Source organism: Hypomesus transpacificus, chromosome 20, assembly GCF_021917145.1.
Source record: "Hypomesus transpacificus isolate Combined female chromosome 20, fHypTra1, whole genome shotgun sequence".
Lineage (NCBI taxonomy): Eukaryota > Metazoa > Chordata > Actinopteri > Osmeriformes > Osmeridae > Hypomesus > Hypomesus transpacificus.
Genome location: NC_061079.1, coordinates 5,043,274 through 5,064,540, shown reverse-complemented (window position 1 = coordinate 5,064,540; position 21,267 = coordinate 5,043,274). Strand labels below are relative to the sequence as shown.

The 21,267-nt window shown below is 45.4% G+C and overlaps 1 protein-coding gene across 1 annotated transcript; it reads left to right on the top strand.

The window, feature by feature from the left end:
* The first annotated feature begins 1,861 nt into the window (after positions 1-1,861).
* On the top strand, positions 1,862-20,926 carry sptbn4a (spectrin, beta, non-erythrocytic 4a). Its single transcript, XM_047043380.1, has 20 exons — positions 1,862-2,398; positions 2,621-2,776; positions 7,985-8,248; positions 8,706-8,939; positions 9,195-9,284; positions 9,418-9,696; positions 9,818-9,948; positions 10,148-10,352; positions 10,589-10,834; positions 10,971-11,105; positions 11,376-11,617; positions 12,028-12,166; positions 12,378-12,462; positions 12,889-13,100; positions 13,617-14,998; positions 15,200-15,260; positions 15,439-15,692; positions 16,020-16,190; positions 16,334-16,376; positions 16,504-20,926. Exons 2-20 carry the CDS (start codon positions 2,654-2,656, stop codon positions 16,804-16,806), a joined length of 4,599 nt encoding a protein of 1,532 aa, XP_046899336.1. The 5' UTR covers positions 1,862-2,398; positions 2,621-2,653; the 3' UTR covers positions 16,807-20,926.
* Positions 20,927-21,267: the final 341 nt, after the last annotated feature.

Sequence of the window (21,267 nt, the reverse complement as noted above, 5' to 3'; positions counted from 1 at the left end):
CCTGAACTCGGCTTCGCTTCTTTGTCGTCAATAATTAGTCAACTATTCATTTTGTGTCAATCATATGTTAGAAACTCATTTAGCAGGTAGACATTTGAGTCCTTTAGGAAGTAGTAGTAGTAGTTCAGGAAGGAAAGTGTTTAGTGAATGACATAATGTTGCAATTTGATGGTCATCAGTAATTATAGTCCTACTTGTCAGAATACTTATTTGGGGATCGTGACCTCATGTAGCCTTTGGCAGTGTTACCGGCAGTCACATTTCGACCTTCTGAAACCCTGATTCCACAGACAAAGTTTTGCTTTCTTATTTGTATTATTTTTTTGTTACTGCAGTCGTCGTTGTTGAATCGCAAATTCCTCCAACCAGTCCATCTACAACAGAAGAATGTGAAAACTTTTCAAGGAACCCTGATCCTAATAATCTCTTCATCCGAATTGAAGGGACATTGTCTTGGTTCTAAAACAGATGACAGCAATCATTTGTCCAGACCATGTCTGTTATTGAAAACAATATGTATGTTTGCATGTGAATCTTATTTCTAAGTCAACATTTTCATATACACCTTTTGTAAAAGAATGCCCTCTAGTGGCACGGTGGTAACCAGATACTGTTTTTAAGACATTGAAGGAAAAGTCTAATAGTATAAGTGTAAATATTTAGCAAACGCAAGTTCTGTTATTAATCATAGTCTTTAATGCATTCATTAAATTTAAATGTGTGGGATTTATATCAAATTTGCTGAACTCACACGAACATTCTCAAATAGAGTAGTTGATGTGGGAACAACTACCCTGACCTTATAGTGCATATATAGTTAGTAAAGTATGCATATTGTTTTACTTTTCAAAAAGCATTTAACTCATGGCACAGAGATGATTTTCCAAAACATTCCAACCTAAAACCTTAAATAAATAACAAATATTTCTGAATTCAAGACATTATGCAATTTTGATTTGACATGCATGAAACCTCATTACTCATGATGTAATTTCAAATTTGAATGATCATCTATGAAAATATGTAGTTCAAGCAATTGTATTGCATCACCTCCTTAAAGCAAATCATCAAATTACTCGAAAGTGTATTACAAAAGCTGTATTAAAAAACCCGAAAACAATTGCATCCCAAAATAATTGTATCAACCCTTTTATAACCAAAGAGGTATGTACAGCAGGAGATTCAAATGCTTGCAGGCCCCTTTAAATAGGAAGAGTGAACAGTGATCCGAATCAGTCAGCTGCACTGTGGTCCATGTGGTCGCACGTCCTCTTCCCCTCTCATTCAGCTGTTTCCCAACGACAACACCTCCCCCCTCCCTCCAAACCCCTGCTCCCGCTCCGAGTGCAGTCATTTCTAGTGCAGAGAAATGTCCCTGGTGACACTGAAGGATGACGCAGGCTCTCTCCACCTTTCGCTGTTTCTCTCCCCTCTCTCTCTCTTTCAATTCACTCCCTCTCCCTTCTCCTTCCTTCTCTCCCCCCTTCCTCTCCTCCCCCTCTCTCTCTCTCTCTCTCTCTCTCTCTCTCTCTCTCTCTCTCTCTCTCTCTCTCTCTCTCTGTCTCTCTCTCTCCTCCTCGGCTCTCTGTTCAATCTTCTCATCCTTGCTCTCTCTCCCCCTCCCTCCCTCCCTCCCTCCTTCTGTCTCTCTCTGTCTCTCTCCCCGCTCCCTCCCTCTCTCCCTGCTCTCTCTCCCTCTCTCCCTCTCCCTGCTCCAGCACTGCAGTGCTGGTTGTGATTGCACACACAAGCGCGCGCGCGCACCCACCCTCACACAAGAGGAGCGTAGCTGAGAGCCAAGGACTGCAGCAGCATGCACCAGCCACGTCTGATCTGTGTGGGGGACACGAGGAGAGGGAACTGGAAGAGGATCTAGCATTGCACAGCTTACACAACCGCGACGAGAGCGTCTCTGCAGCAGTGGCAACGGTGCATTTCGAGACCGGACAGTCTATGTTCTCTGCCCCCCCCCTCCACCACCCCCCTCTGCACTGCCTCTGCATCCCATTCAACCTACTCCTCCCACTCCACCTCTTCCTCCTCCTCTTGACCACGGCATCATTAGGCAAGATCACGGATTGTTCCGGACCACTGGACACTCTGGCTCAAACCGTCTGGCCGTTCAACATCCACACATCGGTCAACAGCTGGATTCTAATCTGAGGGACGGAGAATGACCAAAGCCCAAGCGAGCCTTGGATGTCTGTGACGCTTTCTGCCGGTGTTGTCATTGGAGCGTTTCCTTTATTTGGTTGGCTGTTTTTGCCTTTTTCTGAGACTGTCAAGCAGGCACTGCAGCATCAGGACTGCAGGAGCCGTGAAGCAGTAGGACATGAGGACCTAGGGGCAATCCAGCGGAAGGGCTTGAGCTACCGTCGCTGCCACTGTTGGTGCTGAGGTGCTTATCTCAATTTTTTTCCCTTTCTTTTTTTTTCCTTCCCCAGAAAGGGCGTCTGGTGGGGGTTGGGGTGGGTGGTGACAGAGCAGGTAATCGGGCCCCTGCAGAACCGGGAGGGGTGCTCTGGCTTAGGAGAGGCAGGCAGGACGTCCTGTGGGAGAGAGAGAAGGGTGGCTGTCTCGGGCACGGGCTCCTGATGGTGGCTATTTTTGTCTCCCCTAGCTGAGCGATTGGGGACAGCAGGTGGAAGAGAAGATGCTTATGGCCCGTGACACGGCGCGGGACGAGGCCCAGCGCCTTCACAGGAAGTGGCTGAAGCACCAGGCCTTTATGGCAGAGCTGGCCCGCAACAAAGAATGGCTGGCCAAGATCGAGCAGGTGAGCGGGGAAGGGAGGAAGGAAGGTGGAAGGAGGGAGGGAGGCTGGAGGTGGTGGGAGGAGGAGGAGGAGGATGGAGGTCAGATAGTCAGAGCAGGTGAATGATGGGTGTGTGGGGGGGGGGGGGGTACTATGCACGTCGGACCATATGATGGAGATGGTGTGCTGGGGATGATGGTTGGCGTGGTCCAGACTGAATCGGTGAAATGGTGTGCCATAAAGACACCCTGAACCAACGTTCCTGTTATGGTTTGCGAAAGGATGTACAGATTTCAAGGTTACAGTAACAGCTATATTGAGTGGTGCAGTGGGGGGACTGTCTTTTTGAATTGCCATGAAAAATGTCTTCAGGCATTCGTGCTACTGCCACGATGCTGGACCTGCTGAATGGTGGGATATTTTTCCCCTTTTCATTGGGTATTCCTGCTCTCCATGTGCATGTCAGAAAATACGCTTTCATGCCCTAAACATCCACACCAAAACGCACAAGATGCAAGCCGTTAGTTAGAATCCCAGATTGTTCTGTTAAAGCAGCCTTCTCTCAATCCTGGTCCTCAGCACACCCTTGCCCTGCACGTTTTGGGTGTTTCAAGCTCAGCAGAAGCCTGATAACGACCCATTCATTTGGATCAGGTGTGTTGGAAGAGGGCAACATCTAAAGCATGCATGGCAAGGGGTCCTGAGGACCGGGATGGAGAGAGGCTGCCTTAAAGAGCCCAGACACCTTTGTGTTTCTGGAAAAGGGGGAACATTTCAGAAATGGGCCCACAGTTTATTGGCATTGAACAATCCATTGCAACCAGTGAGATCAAAACCCTGTGGATTCCCAATATTCTTTTATTTTGTAACACAATTCATTTCAGTACACAAAGCTTTCAGTTTATCGTGCTTCAAACCATAGACTATCTATGTTTGAGTCAATTGGATGAGGCCTCATTTCAACTAATGAGGTATTGGGTGTCAAATATGTTTTAACCAGCAATAAAACTTTGAATTTGAAATGTGAAATGTCGTCAGCATGATCTCACACCATATTCATGAGCTCTTTGAGATTAGCTTATTGTTAGCTAGACTAACCATGGCTTCCCATTTTAGATTTTAATTCACTGTCTCAATTACAATACATTCTATTGAGATAGAATATGGCCTAAGCTAGAGAATTTAGGACGTGGCTAATATCTTTCATGGATGCTCTTTTAGACTTGGATTGTGGAGAACTAACAGTAACATTGAAGTATATGAATGCAACATAAGACAGTAAGTCTACAGAATGTCATTGTCATCATGTATTCTCTCATGAAATCCATAAACACTAAAAAGCCATTACTTTCTAACAGAAGTATTACACATTGATGAGCCTTACGTACAACCTATTTAATTTGAATGATTTGAAGATATTTTGTGGGTGCACTTGTTTTTTTTCTGAATCATATGTAAATCTGGGTATTTTTTTAGGCATGGCAACATTTGTTTGAAAACTTCATGCCAACCTTAATAATTTGATGTATAATTCATGAGTACTTATTTTAGAAAAAATGGAAATAGAGTGCAGAAATGCTTCATTTCATTAATCCTAGATGATCATGTGAGATAGTGATGGTGAAGTAAAAAATGTCAGTATTAACCAATGGCAACTGTAAAAGCTTGTGCTAACAAACCTGATGTGTAAAAATGGTCACATGGTCCCTGGCATGGTCCATGCGCTGTCAAAGGTCTCATGCAGTGTACAATTGTAGAACATTCTTAAGGAGTCTGATGGTTCTCAAGATTCTGATTTGTTAGCGAAGATAAGACCGGAAAAGTAACCCTTGATTTTTAGTCCACAAGATAATTCACATTTGTTGTATTGTAATATGGCATTAGATTTTAGATCAGTTTCTGAAGGCTGAAATGCAATCTATAAATGACCATAGAAGAAGGTTGGTGCTTCCATAGCTCCCAAATGCAGCCGAGAAAATCCACAGAATCCATATGGTTTAGTTATTTGTTTTCCTTTCATTCCACGGTCTAGGATTACCATCACCATTACCATTATATCTCGATGGTAAAACCGATGCAATATAACTAGTTGTAGACCTGTGAAAGATGTACAGTACATTTCCATTAGCGTACAATTCGTTCCTGTTTAAGGCTCATCATGAAGTGTGCTCTGCTTGTCGTGTCGGTGTACAAATGGCTAATGGCAACATGGCCGAGGTTGTCCTCCTGGAATGACAACTCAGCTCAAAACGAAAAGGGAGTGAAAAGGGATACTGCTCTGCTCCTGAGTCATCAGCGTATTTGTATAACCTTTCATGCCAGATACCAGCTCGAAAGCCCTGAAAGAATGGACACTGTAGAAGTGTAGAAGATGGCTGTTCGCTGTTTGTTTTTCGTCCACAAAGCTGACTTGTTGGGATTCCTCAAGAGCTTTGTGTCGTCGTGCCCCAGAACCCGAGGTAGCTCCACAGACACCTTGTGTTATTTTGGACTCAAGCTAAGCGGCCACCGACCTCTCCCTTGTTACCTGAGAGACCGGAAGGAAAAGATGACACTGCATCCTGCTGGGATTGGAGAACTCGGTGTCCTTTTGGATGGGTTCCCTCCTCCGTCTTTCTCTCAATCCCTCCTCAGCCGACAGGCTCGAACACGGTGCTCCAGGCCCAGGCTGTGTCTAGAACACATTCGGTCCTCCGAGGAATATTCTTTGTTCAAAAGAGGGCCCGGGGGTTTACTTACATCTGACCTTGTGCCAAGCTTTAACAACCGCGCAGGAGTCCAGCGTCCTGTAAACATGTCAACTTAACCTATATGTCCACAGGGACGCTCAAGACAGTGTGAGAATGCAAAGCTAAATCCTTTAGGTGTGTTGTATTCCTTCGAACTGGTCATCGTGAGAATATGACCATGTTCACGCCTATTTGCGGGTTGGTTTGCCATGCATATGGTGGCATGCAAGTTTTGGCATTGAACAATAGTAGAAATTCGCCTGGCAGCTGTTCAGATTCTTCTGTGTAATTCATGTTGTTTTGGTTCTGTAGAGTAGGACGTAAGGTGCCTAACAGGCCCTTTTGATGCCTAAAAGTAAACCAAAAGGAATAAAAGGGATTAAAGGGATAAAACTGCCAGTAAGGATGCATACGCAGCACATCGTGCATGGAATTATTCTTACCGGAATGAATGTTCTTATTTTAAGACGGATGTGTGTGTTAAAAATATATACGCGAATAGGTAAATGCATTTAAATTGCAAATGATGTTAAAATGAAGGTTATTCCTGCATGTATGACACAAATGTTCGCAGAGCCCCGTTACGTTGCTGGTCCACATTGGCCCCTCTGCTGTGTCAGCAACGTGTGCTAGCCTGCAGAATTTGAATTGGCTAGGGGTGAAAGTGTGTAGCTGTTGATGTCTCGAGCAACGTATCGTTCGTCCCACCTTGGCTCATTTTTAATCAACTGCCCTGCATTGTTTCCTATATTTCCTCATCTCTGCTGTTTTTTCTCTCGTCTTCCCCCCCCCCCCCCCCCCTTCTCCCCAGTGCTCTCTATTTTACTCGATCCACGCCCCACACATTTCAATTCCCTCTCTTTCACTGTGTCAGAGAAGCCAGGAAAGAGAGAGACCTGTTTTTTTGCTGGCTCTGCATTATGAGAGGCCAAGAGAGGCAGATAAAAAATAAGACAGAGGGAGAGAGAGAGAGAGAGAGAGAGAGAGAGAGAGAGAGAGAGAGAGAGAGAGAGAGAGAGAGAGAGCGCTAGCAGCAGTTAGAGAGCCGTGCCAAGTGGAGGAATGCAGCACTGCATTATGAAAGCCACAGGATCGTCCGACGTTTACTCAGAGACACAGGGGGAGAGATAAGGCAGGATGGGAGGAGAAGACTATTCATTATCCTCCTCAACAGAGACCCAGCAAGGTGCGGGAGATTGTTAGCATTTTGCATCGTCAGAACGCATTGGTCCAGATTTTACTCTTCAGAAGGTCTAAAAACCAGTATTAACATGAGTGAGACACTAACGCTGATGGTTGGAAAGGTCTATACTGGCACGGTGTGGCGAGTTTGTTCCAGAAATGTCTCTGGCTGACATTCAGTGGTCCTTCATGTTAACAGACAATGATCTGTCTGATATAATAGCTTGTCATAGGAAACACCTCCTGTTCTTTATCTAAGAATGGGCGGAGACTGCTCGGATTCTATTTCAGGGACTTGGAATGGAGCCTCATTGACACAGAGGGAAAACGCCACAAGCTTTGATCTCCACATCTCCTCATCCAGCTCACGTTCTGTACAAAGACTAGGATTTTGAAGAAAATTTTACACAGTTGTTGGTTTTGCTTGGACTGACTAGGGGGTTTAATAGACTTTCCATGCGTGATTTTGTAGGTCATCCTTGGGCTAAGATTGGGTCTACACTTGCTTCCTTTTCTAGGGCCCTTGGGATAGGGCTATTGACCATGCCCATGTGTAAACATTGATTTTAGGAACGAGAATCTGAAACATCCTATAGTTGTGTTTTGCTAAACATATCAGGAGGACTGTCTTTGCACAGTTTCAACCCTTCTATAAGTTCAAGGGTCTTTCTTTTTCACCAGCTGTAACATTGACGGTCAACGTGATAGCTTCTCTTTTTGTTCACAACGAAAGGTGATGCTAAGACATATACATTTTGGGTGAGTTCAAAGGACAATATTTAAAAAGGACGGCTGAGTTTTTAAGAGTGAATGTATCTCAACAGTACCAAAAGACAATACTTAAAAAAAAAAAAGAATAAAAAGCTTGTTCTAACTCTTATTTATTTATATGCCAGGTGGCATTCTGTGCCAAGGAGCCATTAGTAATGGGATACTGTACATTTCAGTTCTCAACGTTGAATGGAGAAACAAATCTTTCGGCCAGCAACTAATATCCCTTGAAGGGAAGGCTGACATTATACTTGGGTGCATGTCCAGAGGGGCATTAAAATCACTCAGCTAAGAAATATGGCTGTTTATGACTTTATGTAATGTAAACAGTACAGTTAAGTGACTTCATAGTTTCATGGCAATGGTAATAACAGGCCCCCCCAGCCAATTGGTGAGGGGAGGAGTGGGGTGGGTGGGGCTCATGAAACATTCATCCATTCCAATGGAGAGTATGGACCTTTTGAATAACGATGGAAGCAAAGCACACTCGTCCAACAAAGCGTTTTTTCACTTGTCCCCCTCCCCGCTCGCGTCGTCGTAACCCCAGGAGGGTCAGGAGCTGATCCTGGAGAAGCCGGAGCTGAGGTCGGTGGTTCAGCAGAAGCTGGAGGAGATCCGCGAGTGCTGGTCCGACCTGGAGAGCACCACCAAGGCCAAGGCCCGGCAGCTGTTTGAGAACAACAAGCCCGAGCCGGCGATGAAGAGCTTCACGGACCTGGACACCCAGCTCTCCCACCTGGAGCAGCAGCCCCCATTGCTGGAGCAGGCACACCACCTGCCCACCTTCAACGAGCAGCTCCAGAAATTCCAGGTATGTCTCTTGGGGGGGGGGGGGGGGGGGGGGGATCGCGTTCGTCGGCTTTCGTTGATTACGGTGTGAGGACGTATTAGTCGGCGCATTTAAATACGTGTTCACGTGTTGGGGCGATTTCGATAGGAATCGGTTTCAGCAGGTAGCAGTTGTACATTTTGCCTTCCGTCAAGTGAATGTAATTACGTGACCCAAACCGAAATAACTTTCCAGAGATTAATGTACAGTTTGAGTTTTTCCAGGTATACGGAACAGTATGATAAACGCTTTTAGCCCCATGGCTTCTACAGTTCCAAACTAATTGACACTATAGGAGGCCGTATCTGCTTTGTACCTCTTGCCATTACCTGATATTGATATACCCACATAGGAAAACAGCTGAAATCGGATGTGCTGTGTGCCAGGCCATCTCTCAACTGTCTCTAATGTGACCTCCCTCTCTCCCCCTCGGGCTCAGACTATGGAGTCCCAGATAGGGGACTTTTATAAGGACGTTGGGGAGCTGGGAGGCTTTCAGGGGGTAAGCCTCCCCCAGCGAGGCCTCATGATGGCCGACGAAGAAGGGGGCGAGCAGTCAGGCGTGGTGGAGACGCGCATCGTCCGCCTCATCGAGCCTCTCAAGGAGAGGCGTCGCATCCTGCTGGCTTCCAAGGAGATGCACCAGGTCGCCCAGGACCTGGAGGATGAGATTGTGAGTGACACATATCGTGTGGTTTTCCCCTGGGGGGGACCTGCCTTCCCCCGTTTCACTTCACGTTTTTTATTCTTTTTGAATGAAGAACCTACATTTCAAGGGCATTCGTCGACATACATTAACACATGATCAGGGCTGTTCGGATCGTTTCGCATTCTCGCACGGCCAAAAGTGACTGGTTCATGCTTCATACAGAAAATGCGCCTCAGATCAGTGATAATGGCTGTTCGTCACCTGCATTTGTTTTTCCAGCTGTGGATCCAAGAGAGAATTCCCCTGGCTTCCTCGAAGGATTATGGGAACAACCTTCAGAGTGCACAGCAGCATGTGAAGAAGAACCAGGTTAGCTACTGAGGAGCGGTTTCGACACAGTACACTACCCCCCACCCCCCTCCCCCCTACTTATACTGGCCTCTTCCTTCTGCATTGAAACTCAGTTAAGCATGAATATCCCTTTCTGTGCTTGTTCCCATAGACGCTCCAACGGGAGCTTCAAGGACGCAGGGCGCGCGTGGAGGAGGTGCTGGACCGGGCGGGCATCATCGCCTCGCTGCGGACCCCCGAGGTGGACTTTGTGCGCGACGGGGCGGGGCACGTGCGCCAGCTGTGGGAGGTGCTACGTCTGGAGGCGGAGAGGCGGTCGGTGTTGCTCGACGCCGTGCTGCAGGCGCAGCAGTACTACAGCGAGGCGGCCAAGGTGGAGTCCTCGTTGGCGGTGCAGAAACTGCGTCTCATCAACGAGGACAAAGGCACGGTAAGGCTGCGGGTTTTTTTTTTTGTTCGCGTACGTTCCCTCGTTCCTCGTTCGAAGGGGTTACCAGTGAACTGTTCGAGTTGCCTGCGAGTATTTACGAGTCCGTTTCGTGTCGTTGTAGGACGAGGCGAGCACCCTGCAGCTTCTGAAAGAGCACCTTTCTCTGGAGCACACGGTGGAGAACTACGCCGAGGCGGTGGGCTGCCTCTCTCAGCAGTGCCAGCGACTTCTGGAGCTCGGACACCCTGATAGGTGCACACAGACACGCGCAACAAAAACACACAAAGGCACCCACACACCCCCCCCCCCCCCCCCTCAACATTGCATCTTAATACCCTGCTTTAAAACTGAGAGACTAGTTTGATATACGTGCCCTTTCAACAATTCCGCTCCGTGGCGTTGACGATGTTTGATGCTAAATCCTCTGTTTCTGCCCCTCTTTCCTGGACAGTGAGCAGATCACCAAGCAACAGGCCCACATAGACCGGCTTTACGTGTCTCTGAAGGATATGATGGAGCAGAGGAAGACCAAGCTGGAGCAGCAGTACTGGCTCTTCCAGCTCAATAGGGAAGTGGAGGATCTGGAGAAGTGGATCACGGAGCGCGAGGCGGTGGCCAGCTCCACTGAGCTGGGGGATGACCTTGAGCATGTCACGGTAAGTCCTTGCAGTCCTTCTTGGAAGATAAAAAAAGAGCTAACTCCATAACTGAAGTTCGATAGAATAGAGTTCTAGACTATAGCTTTAGAATTCTACAAGACTATTCCTGATGCTGTCGATTTTCTTGAGAGTTCCAGAGAGTCGTCCACAAATGTAAATCGGATTTAAACTGAATCTCACAAGCTCTAAATGGAAACGCGGAGGATGACTTGATCCCACTTTCCGACTTTCAGATGCTGCAGGAGAAGTTCATCAAGTTTTCCTCCGAGACCAACGCCCTGGGCCAGCAGAGGATGGAATCGGTGAACAAGATGGTGAATGAGATGATCGACTGCGGCCACGCGGACGCCGCCACCATCGCAGAGTGGAAGGACGGGCTGAACGAGTCCTGGGCCGACCTTTTGGAGTTGATGGAGACTCGTGGACAGATGCTGGCTGCCTCGCACCAGCTTCACAAGTTCTTCACTGACTGCAAAGAGGTACGAAGCTGGCACAACAGTAGATTCGACCTGAACCCGCAAAACGTTTGGGAAAAAAAAAACATTCGAGCCGCTAAGTTTGTGGAACCTATTTTTCGAAAGGCGTTTGTGACGTCGCTGTCCTGTGTTGTCATAGGTCTTGGCTCAGATCGCAGGAAAGAGGAGACAACTGCCAGAGGTGAGGGCATGCCAAGCCAGCATCGCTAACCCCGCCACCCTGCAGAGGCTCATGCACTCCTTTGAGCACGCCCTTCAGCTGTTGGTTTCCCAGGTGAGCTGTCCCAACTCGCTGTGACGCCGCCCGTCCATAAAGGGCATCAGAACGTTGTAGAACTTGGAAAACTTTGAAGGTCACTCCACCCAAAACACACCCTATCAACGTTCAGCATAACAAACCGATGAATTCTTAACAGTATTGCGTGCCGTATATACCTAGAGAACAAATACAGATCCAAATGTATTTGATGTGAATTTGAAGGGGCCTGAACTTAACTAGATGCGGTAAAGATGAGTCTAACTCCAGCTCCCTGTCGTGGTACAGGTGAGGCATCTGCAAGAGAACGCTGCCCAACTGAGGACCATCTACGCTGGGGAGAAGGCCGAGGCCATCATGACCAAGGAGCAGGAAGTGATGCTGGCTTGGAAGGAGCTGCTGGTGTCCTGCGAGGCCAGTCGCGTGCATGTAACCTCGGTGACGGACAAGGTGCAGTTTTTCTCGGTGGTTCGAGAGCATCTGATGTGGATGGAAGGCATCAGTGGCCAGATTGGGGGAGATGATGCCAGGTGAGACAACGGAACGGCGCAACACGAAACACTTTGGTTTGTTGTTTGTGAGCATCTTTCATTGACATTATTTAATCTATTTCAGCAACTATTTCCCCAGTTAAGCTGATTTCCTTTTGTCTTGTACATACAGTAGTTCATCACTGCCCGTTATGAAAAATATACCACTCTGTCATCCCTGATCGTATTTCATTTGACATTTGTTGTTCCATGAAATAAGGGTTTACTGTAAATTAGGATGTTTCATGAGTCCTTTGTAAGATATGGACTTAATATCACTCCTCTTTGCTTTCAGTCTTGGCTTTCAGTTGTTTCCGACCCTTGCTCGGCCCGCCATGTATCGTTCACAGAGCAGAAACATTTGCATTGTGTCATCCTCTCTGTTTCTTGACTGTCTTGACCTGAATCAGAGATGCTGCCGCTCTCGAGGGGATGGTCAAACAGCACCAGGAGCTGAAAGCCAAGATGGACGGCCGCAGCAAGACCATTCAGCAGTGTGCGGATCTGGGCAAGATACTGCTGGCCGCAGGCAACCCTGCAGCCGACGAGGTCAGGCTAACGTACAACACATATTGTATGCAGCAAAACCACAGTTTATCCACGGTGTGTCCCAATACAACCACACACACCGAATCATAAACAAAAACAAAATTCACCTCGCATGTTTTTCCTCTAGTCCCAAAAAATCGAAAATGAAGTGATCAAAAACGGTACGGCGATACATTGTGTGATCTTGAATGCCACCCGACTGTCTCCGCAGATAAAAGAGAAGTTGGACAGCCTCCTGGCAAAGCAGAAGGAGCTTGCTGAGAAATGGGACAAACATCAGGAGAAGCTTCAGTGCAGTGAGTGACTCACTGCACAGGCTCCGCGGCGGTACACAAGTCTGCCGTTCACACTGCAGAATTTTAAATATGGAAGAGAGGGGCTCTCGCTGGAGAAAAAAAGAAAAAAAGGGTTCTTACGCTTTGCTTTGTCATGTGGAGCGAAGCTGTCCTACATGGATATGCGGTGAAACCGCGCACGCTAGCGGTGGCTTGAACATCATTTGTCTGTTGACTTGAAAATAAATCACGTATGCACAAACGTGGCATAACGCAGCGATAATGCTAAGCGATAATGCTAAGCGATAATGCTAAGCGATAATGCTAAGCGATAATGCTAAGCGACAATGCTAAGTGATAAGGCTAAAGAAACACATACAAGTATATATATAATGATCTTGAATGAATGTTCTCCGGTGAACGACTGCGCATGTCTCATCCCTGCAGAGCAAGAAATGTTCCAGTTTGCCCAGGAGACGGTGAAGGCCGAGGCCTGGCTGAAGGCCAAGGAGCCCCTCATCACTTCCAGGGAGGCCGGCGGGGGAGAGGCCCAGGCCCAGACGGATGAAGTGGAGCAGCTCATCCTCCGCCATGAGGCCTTTCGCAAGGCTGCGGTCACATGGAAGGAGCGCTTCAGCTCCCTGCGACAGCTTTCCAATGTAAGCTCTAGTCTAGAGACACAGACATGCTGTGTGACCTAACAGTTTATTGGGTGGTAATGTATTCTGGTGATGTGCAGGAATTAGATATGGAGCCAACGACATTTTTTAAGATTCAGTGTGTCGTATCACTGAGACCTTTATTAGCATTCCAAGACAGTTATTTAAAGCCCTATATCTATCGGATGCTCTGTCTGTATGTAAATATATATACACCAATAATAACATTAACTTAAAATTACTGTTATTTCTCTCATAGCCAAATAGTATCAGAATATAAATACAGCATATAAAGCTATGAGTCAAAATATACCTACATATAATATGATATATTTAATAATCATAAGTACATTGTCGTCAGTATAATTCAGTCAATTGTAAGATCCCCATCAGATTAACCCGATTTACTTTTGTCCGAATACATTTTTCATAAAAAAATCAAATTCTTTTCATTGGCAATGTCTTTCACAATCCGTGTACATTTTAATAATTTGTCCCTCCAAATGTGTTCCTCAGGCTGAGAAGAAGAAGGAAGAACTGATCAGGCCCACCCCACTCTCCAGCCGAAGGATGTTCCCCTCATCCTGTCTCACTCCAAGTGTTGCCCCTGCTACCTCGTCTCTGCTGAGGCAGACAGTTCAGGTACATATTGAACCCAGGCCCAAGCAGTCCAGTCTGGAACTAGTTGCTTCCCCTGCAGCCTCGAGATTGGGTCCAACCATGGCCAGCTACTCCCCAGTCATGAACGGATCAGGCTACCATGGACTGGACCATCAGAGCACTGGTGGGGTGGATAGTTCCGGTTACCTTGGTATCACCCATCAGGCTGGAGGAGGGGGAGACAGTCCCAGCTACCTTGGACTGAACCAACCGAGCGCCGGAGGGGTAGATGGCTCAAGTTTCCTCGGGATGAACCAGCAGACTGGGGGAGCTGTGGAGAGTTCCGGTTATCTTGGACTGAACCATCAAAGCAGCGGAGGCATTAGTAGTTCGGGCCATCTGGCACAAATTCCTCCAAGTAGTGGAGGTATGGGTAGTTCAAGCTACCTGGCACAGCATCAAAGTAGCGGGGGTTTGAGTAGTACAGGCTACCTTGTACAAAATTATCAGAGTGGTGGGGGTATGGGGAGTTCCAGCTACCTGGCGCAGATACCGAATAGCGGGGGAATGGGTAGCTCTGGATACCTAGCGCAAAATCAGAGTGGTGGAGGAATGGGTAGCTCTGGATACCTAGCGCAAAATCAGAGTGGTGGAGGAATGGGTAGCTCTGGATACCTAGCGCAAAATCAGAGCGGGGGAGGAATGGGTAGCTCTGGCTATATAGCTCAAAACTACCAGAGCGGTGGTGGCATAGGCAGTTCAGGCTACATTGCGCAAAATCATTATGGCAGTGGGGGAGTTGGTAGTCCTGGTTACCTACCTCCAAGTGGGGGGGTCATGGACCCCAAGATGGCATACGCGTGGCAGCATCTAAAGGCTGATTGCATGCAGCCCCGGATAAATCACATCCACAAGGCCGTAAATCCCCTCTTGGAGGCCAGTCGGGCGCAGAGAGAACAGTTCGGGGACATCCCCATGATGGACATGATCGGGCCGGAGTCAAGCCTGGAGCTCCTCCACGGCAGGCTCCAGAGGGACCCCCGCGGCAGCCGCTCCGACCCCCAGATGGACCACCTGAGGCGGGAGAGGGAGTACAAGCTGGGCCGCCAGACCTCCAGCGAGCAGGAGATCCAGGCGCGTCTGAATGAGCTGCCCCTGATCGTGCGCCAGGAGCGCTACCGGAGACGTCTGGACAGGCAGTCGTCGAGCGAGCAGGAGGGAAGCGGGAAGCAGAGGCTGCAGAGGCAGGACTCGAGCGATATGGAGTCGGCCAAGGAAGGCTCCGACAAACGTTCCGGGTAAGCGCGAGAAAAAGGCAGTGCCTCAGCAGTCCAACGCGTTCTGTTTGCGGCAGCAAATAATTCCAAATGTTCATTACAAAATCGGTTATTACTATTTGTTCGGTCAGCACTGACCACGGTGATCCAAAGACATCGATTTTCAAGGTGATGTACTGATTCTATTTCCTGTTTGAGTGACTCACGGTTGTGTCATTGCAGAGAGAAGAGATCCACCATGGCAGAGATTGTAGAGCAGATCCAAGAAAGGGAAGCAGCACAAGTGAGTCATCTAATGCACAGCACTTCATCCCAACTCGTTTTTTCCCCCCCTGGGCGCTGTTTGGTCTTTTATAATTCATTGCAACCCTAAATACAAAGCGTTTCTCAGCTTTATTTTTGACTTTTAGAAAAGTTGCCATCCTCCATTGTCTGTTGAAAGTACTGTGTTGCTCTCTCAGGCTCGAGGGGAGCCGTTAAGACCGTCCAGCAGCCTCTCAGCCCCCGTGACCCGCTACGAGCGCCCTCGCGCCCGAGACCGGCCCAAACCCCGGAGGAGACCCCGTCCGAAAGAACCCGAGGAGACTCGGCGTTCCCGCTCAGCGCCGGCCCAAAGTGCCCAGGCGGCTAACCAGCCGCCCTCGCACACTGCCCACAACGTAGGCTTCCTGTACCGCAAACACGACTGTGAGGGCCAAGAAAAGAGTCCAAACAGGTAAACACAACGTCCCAGGTCAACGTTCACCAAACACAGAAAGCCATGGATTATTATCCGTATCGTTATGTCGCAGTCAAATCAAAACGCAGTTTTTGCGCCTTCTCCTCTGTCTGAACAACATTTTCACAAGATTTTTGTGATCGTGTGGAAGTCCTTTCATTAAAAATGTCATGAAGGTTTTCCCCAAACATTCCTATTTCAGACAACATTTCTAGTTTTCTTTCTAAATCCCATCATCATGCCACTGAAGTCCCCTACAAGTGTCTACAGAACACCAGAGACCAGAACTTGTTCATTCATATACCGTCACTTCTTATTTTGCAGTAAGACCTGGATGAACCTGTATTGCGTGTTATCCAAGGGAGAGATTGTGTTCTACAAGGACGCAAAGAACACCACCACACCTTACAACGGAGAGGCCCCACTCGACTTAAGCCTCTGCACATGTGATATCACTAACGGATACAAGAAGAAGAAATATGTCTTCATTCTCAAGTAAGGTTCAAAATGTCTCACGTTCAATAATAAAATATGCATCCAGATAAAACAGCACCAGGCAAAGCTTGAAAGCCATGGTTTGAAATATTAAATATGCCACTAAATGCTATTAAAGTGTTCTCTTTTGTATTCTCTAACAGAAAGAATGATGGAAATGACTATATATTCCACGCTAAGGATGAGGTAAGAAGTCTTGTGTTAAACATGCTAATGTCCTTTTGTGCCGTATGTCAATCGTTTCGTCCTCTGACACATTTTCTTTTCAAATGATAGACTCTAACAAACCAAATGTGTTTGTCGCTTTCAAAAGGAGGACCTGAAAACGTGGATAAACAACATCACCACCAGTATAAGCGAACACGAGGAGATCGCCAAGTGGGAGAAGCCCACCACCTCGTCAACGGATCCCGACCGGTCGGAAAGGAAGGAGAAATCCGAGGGCGACGCCGACGCCAGGTCAGAGAGATCTGAGCTGGGAGTGGAGGAGGAGGAGAGGTCCGAGAAGGAGAGGTCAGAGAAGGCCGAGGGCTCCGAAAAGGCAGATACATCCGACAGGGGGGAAAGAGGAGAGGGAGGGGCGGGGGGCTCCAGCACGTCAGGGAAGAGCAAATAAGCAGATTTTTTTTGTTGTTGAGTGGAGGACAGCTTCCATCCGTCTGTCCGAACCCATTCTAACTTTACCCTGTGACTCCGGCAAGCGGAGAGCGGGAGAGATGAAGGGAGAGTGTGTACAGGTATGTGCATGTCTTCTCTCGGTCTATCCATGTTGCTGAGCTGTGGCTTCCTGGGACTACCTGTTATTACTGTGACAGACCACTAGTTCAGCCCTTCCCCCTCACCTAGGCGATATACATCATTATGCCCCCTGCTGGTAGGTTGGAGGATGGCCAGAGATGGACCAGCGCCACCATGTGGTCATTGGAATTAGTCAAAGTCACTTATTTATTGATTCACAGCATCTTTACATATATACAGTATATATATATGTATACATATATATATACAGATGTATATACACCTATGACGGATAATGTAATGCTCTGTCTAGAAAACCCAAGCAGTGGTGAATGAAATGCCTCACACAATTAAAAAAAAGAAGCTTTTTTCTGAAGCAATATACTTTTTTATTTATTCTCTTTGTTTGAGAGAGAGAGAGAAAGGAAACGAGAAAAAGTTGCAATTGTAAATTATATGATTTGTCACCTTCATCATAGCTTGCAGTTCTACACTTTCAAACCTATCTGTGTATGCTAATCATGTTGATATTTTTAAAAAAAGTCACGCGGCTAGTTCTTATCCATGATGTCACAATGGAATGCTAATACTACTCAGTTGAGTTAATGGAATAAATCAACACATGTTTCTCTTTATATTTTTGGGATTAATGGCCATCTGGCCCAGGTCAGGAGAATAGATTTAACCAATGTCTCTAACCTCAGAAACACTCAATAACCCCCGAGCTATTTAAGAATGCTCAACAACACTTGTCGTTTTAGGCCTGTGTGTGTGTACATCACACTTATTATATCAGAAGAGCCTGGCATGATATAGTCTAGTATAGTGCACCTTTTACACGTATGCCTTCATGTCGTGAGAAGGACAGTCTTGAATTTAGACTGTAATATAAAAATGGGAGAGAGGCATTTTTTTGCTGGGGTCTTTGCTTTATCTCTGCAGTAAACATGACAACCAGAGGGTGTATGAGTAAAGTTTGATCTGAAAGATAAATTTAAACACTATTCTTGTGTTGTTTTTTTTAATGATATAATTGCAATATATTTTATATGGGTGGTTTGGAAAAGTGAGAATATAGTTTGACAAAAATAAGTTCACCAAAAATCTGACAATGACTTCTCCATCCCATTCTTTTTCATTTGAAGACTAAACCAATTGGACTTTAGTTAGAGGAGGGTTTGTGTAAAAATATTCTTGATCCAGCTGTTGAATCTTTGTATGTATACACTACCAATTCATCATAATTACACTCTGATGGAAAATGGAAAGGTTATCTGGACTTAAGTGGGTTAAGATTTAAATATTAGTATTAAAAATGAAAATGAAATTCACAATATTACTGTTTATACCATTAAAATAAATATGCAAATTAGGAGTGACTATTAAAGGTTTGTGTATACACATACACCAGTATCAAGTGACATTTTACACATGTTTAACAAAGAAAGGCAATGCAATTCATACTGTTGGTATGCTTTATTTATGTGCTTTTTTCTCACATGGTTTGCTAGCCATTGTGCAGGATTTTATTCCTATAATTCCTTTGGTCCTGTTATACGACTACTTTTTATAGTTTTGTGAGTAGTGTATTGTATTTCCCTTTCCGTTTGCTAACCAACAAGCTCCAATAATGACAAACATGATCTAGGTAGTCTGAATATGGAAGATATGGAATGTGTCATGCGAAACCATTTGAATGATACTTTCAGTCAGTGACCATGAATGTGACAACGGCAATTCACGTTATATTGTGTGCTTCAGTCTAAGCTGACTTAAATGGTTAAAAAGAGACCATTCTACACCATATTGCTCCAAGTTAACATAAAGAGGAACAGAAAATGTATTTTCAATCAGCTATTTGTATTGTCCTTTTGCTGAATGTATGTCCTTCCTGAATGAAGTCTTACTTGGCAGTACATTTGTTTTACTGTATGGCCTGTAAAGAGAAATATACTTCTTTGCCATTGCTGTTAATTAGCCAACACCACCATTAAAGTACTTCTCTAACTACAGATCAGAACATTACATTAAAAAATACAAAATAATTTATTGTTTGATTAGGCATAGATTTACTGTGAACATAAAGCAGCATTAAGCCCTGGACTTCCAGGCTGGTTTAGAAGCCATTTTGTGATTTTGTGTTTTATTTTATGAAATACAGTGTGACAATGTACCTTTAGAAAACCTACATTATACCTTGCTGCTATGACATTGTTTCTCTGTGTAAACCTTCATTTCTGATGCAAATTTGACGTAAAAGTTAATGTATGTGACGCAGACTCATCTACGGATTTGTGGAAAACTGATGTATTCTAGATAGTAATACATACTATGGGAGACTCGTCCTGGTGTTGAATTCATTGTCTTAACCTGCTTTCAGTGTCTCAAAAATCTGAAGTGCTTAACATGAGCAAGACAATGTGAGTGATTCATGTGGCGCTTAGTTGATCTCTGCTTTCATTACAATGCTTGCGTGATCATAAGTTAGCGTTGTTGATTATCTGTGGTAGGAATTAGAAATCATGAACCATCTGACCAGCTCCAAATGCTCCAATTCCAATTTCTAAGCTTTGGTGCTTTTATCAAATGGGATACATTTTAAGAGTCACAATTCAGGTGTTACACTCCAATATACAACAGGCATGATGACATCATTATGCATTAATGCATACAGCCTCAAAACTAAATGGTTCCTTGTATTTAACGTTTGTTGTCTCCTCTTTGCTTTTTTATCATTTGTATAAAGAAAAGAAATGTCTATGTCTTCCACACCTTATAATATTCATAAAGCCATCTTGGAATGGTAATGAACGTAAGTTCTGTAATTAGGGAAGCAAGTCAATGATAGATGTCAACTGAAGGGCTGGTCTTTTTAAAAACTGTATTTCTGTTTAGAGGCTATAACGCGTGAAATCAGTAAAGCTCAAAACATTTTGCTTGTGTACAGTATGTCGGGACAAATAAAGTGTTTTTATGCTGTATTCTGTAGCCCTCTTATAGCGATCAACGAAACACTAAAAATCATCCCAGCAAACTCCCAATTCTCCACAGAGGTGCGAGTATATATATACAAATAATTGATGATGTGAAAACGAAAAATTCATGCAACTTTTGTTTTGCACTAAAGCACTGCCCCATTGCACAGTGTAAAACGCTAGTGGTGACGCAGGGTCTATAAGACATATACATGTATACAGTATTGCACAAAGTCTGCACAACTCAATGTATGTCTTTTGAGAATGTACATTTTAATTCTGATTTGTTTATTGAATTGACTGGAGTAACATCTGCCAATATCTGTCTGTTGAAATATGAAATATGGTAATGTCTCATAAACTCTGTTCATCCCTTAATATTGTCTTTATTATATGTTTATTACATTTACACAAGTGTCCCAGGATTTCAGAATGTGCAGAACTGAATCCAAATGTTTCCTTGCTCTGTCAAATTATCCTATCTAGTCTTAATTTGATTCTTATATTCATAGTACATTGCTTCTTGCATTTACAAATCCATTTGGGAACCAACATTGATGCCTTTTCATTGTGGTTCTCAGAATAACAGTTTCTCCCCTTCCACTTTTCCATACCCCAATATTTTTTCACCCCTAGCCCACCGTTCCTGCAAACTGTACAAAATGGAGTTAGATTTAACCCAAGGCTCAAAAGGAGAAGACCACACCACAACTTCCATCAGCCATCCAATGACGAATCCTTAGTGACAATCAGTCGAATACATCCATCACACACCTGCTTCACGTCATGTACAACTCAGCAAATCACCATGACTACAGCCATGTTCTCTCTACCTGTCACGTGTCTGTTTGTGCTCTTGTGCCCTTCCCTCTCCCCATCTCCTATTTGACTCTCCAGCTCCTATTTGACTCTCCAGCTCCTATTTCTGCGATCCATGCACCTCAGGAGGATCTGCCGAGGTCCAGGAGACTCAGCTGAGACCATAGGACTCATCTACTGTGCCCAAAGTATTCTGATTGGACCATTCATTCATACATTGATTCATACATTCAAACATTCCTTGTTATTCCCTAAAGTAAAACTACGAAACATTGCCAGTTGTTGGTGTGATTTTTCAACTTGTGGATCACGTGATCGTACCAGTGGAAGCTGATCCATACAGAGGCAGAAGAGGTTGCCAATCCTCTGTTTTTGATTTGGCAGTAGAGAGATCCAAATATAAAAAGGAGAAATTGCTCAAATGTCAGTATCATATTATTATTGTTGTTTTGTAATTTGTTTTAAAATTACATTTAGATTTTTCATCGAAATTACTATTCATGACACCTGCAGGGCGCAAAAATGGACAGAGTGTGTGAAGTGGT

Bases quoted from the DNA above. Each gene is read 5' to 3' on its own strand.
- sptbn4a (XM_047043380.1), top strand. From the start codon at position 2,654: ATGCTTATGGCCCGTGACACGGCGCGGGACGAGGCCCAGCGCCTTCAC. The intron at 12,167-12,377 runs GTCAGGCTAACG...CTGTCTCCGCAG, and splicing joins GCAACCCTGCAGCCGACGAG to ATAAAAGAGAAGTTGGACAG. The intron at 12,463-12,888 runs GTGAGTGACTCA...TCATCCCTGCAG, and splicing joins TCAGGAGAAGCTTCAGTGCA to AGCAAGAAATGTTCCAGTTT.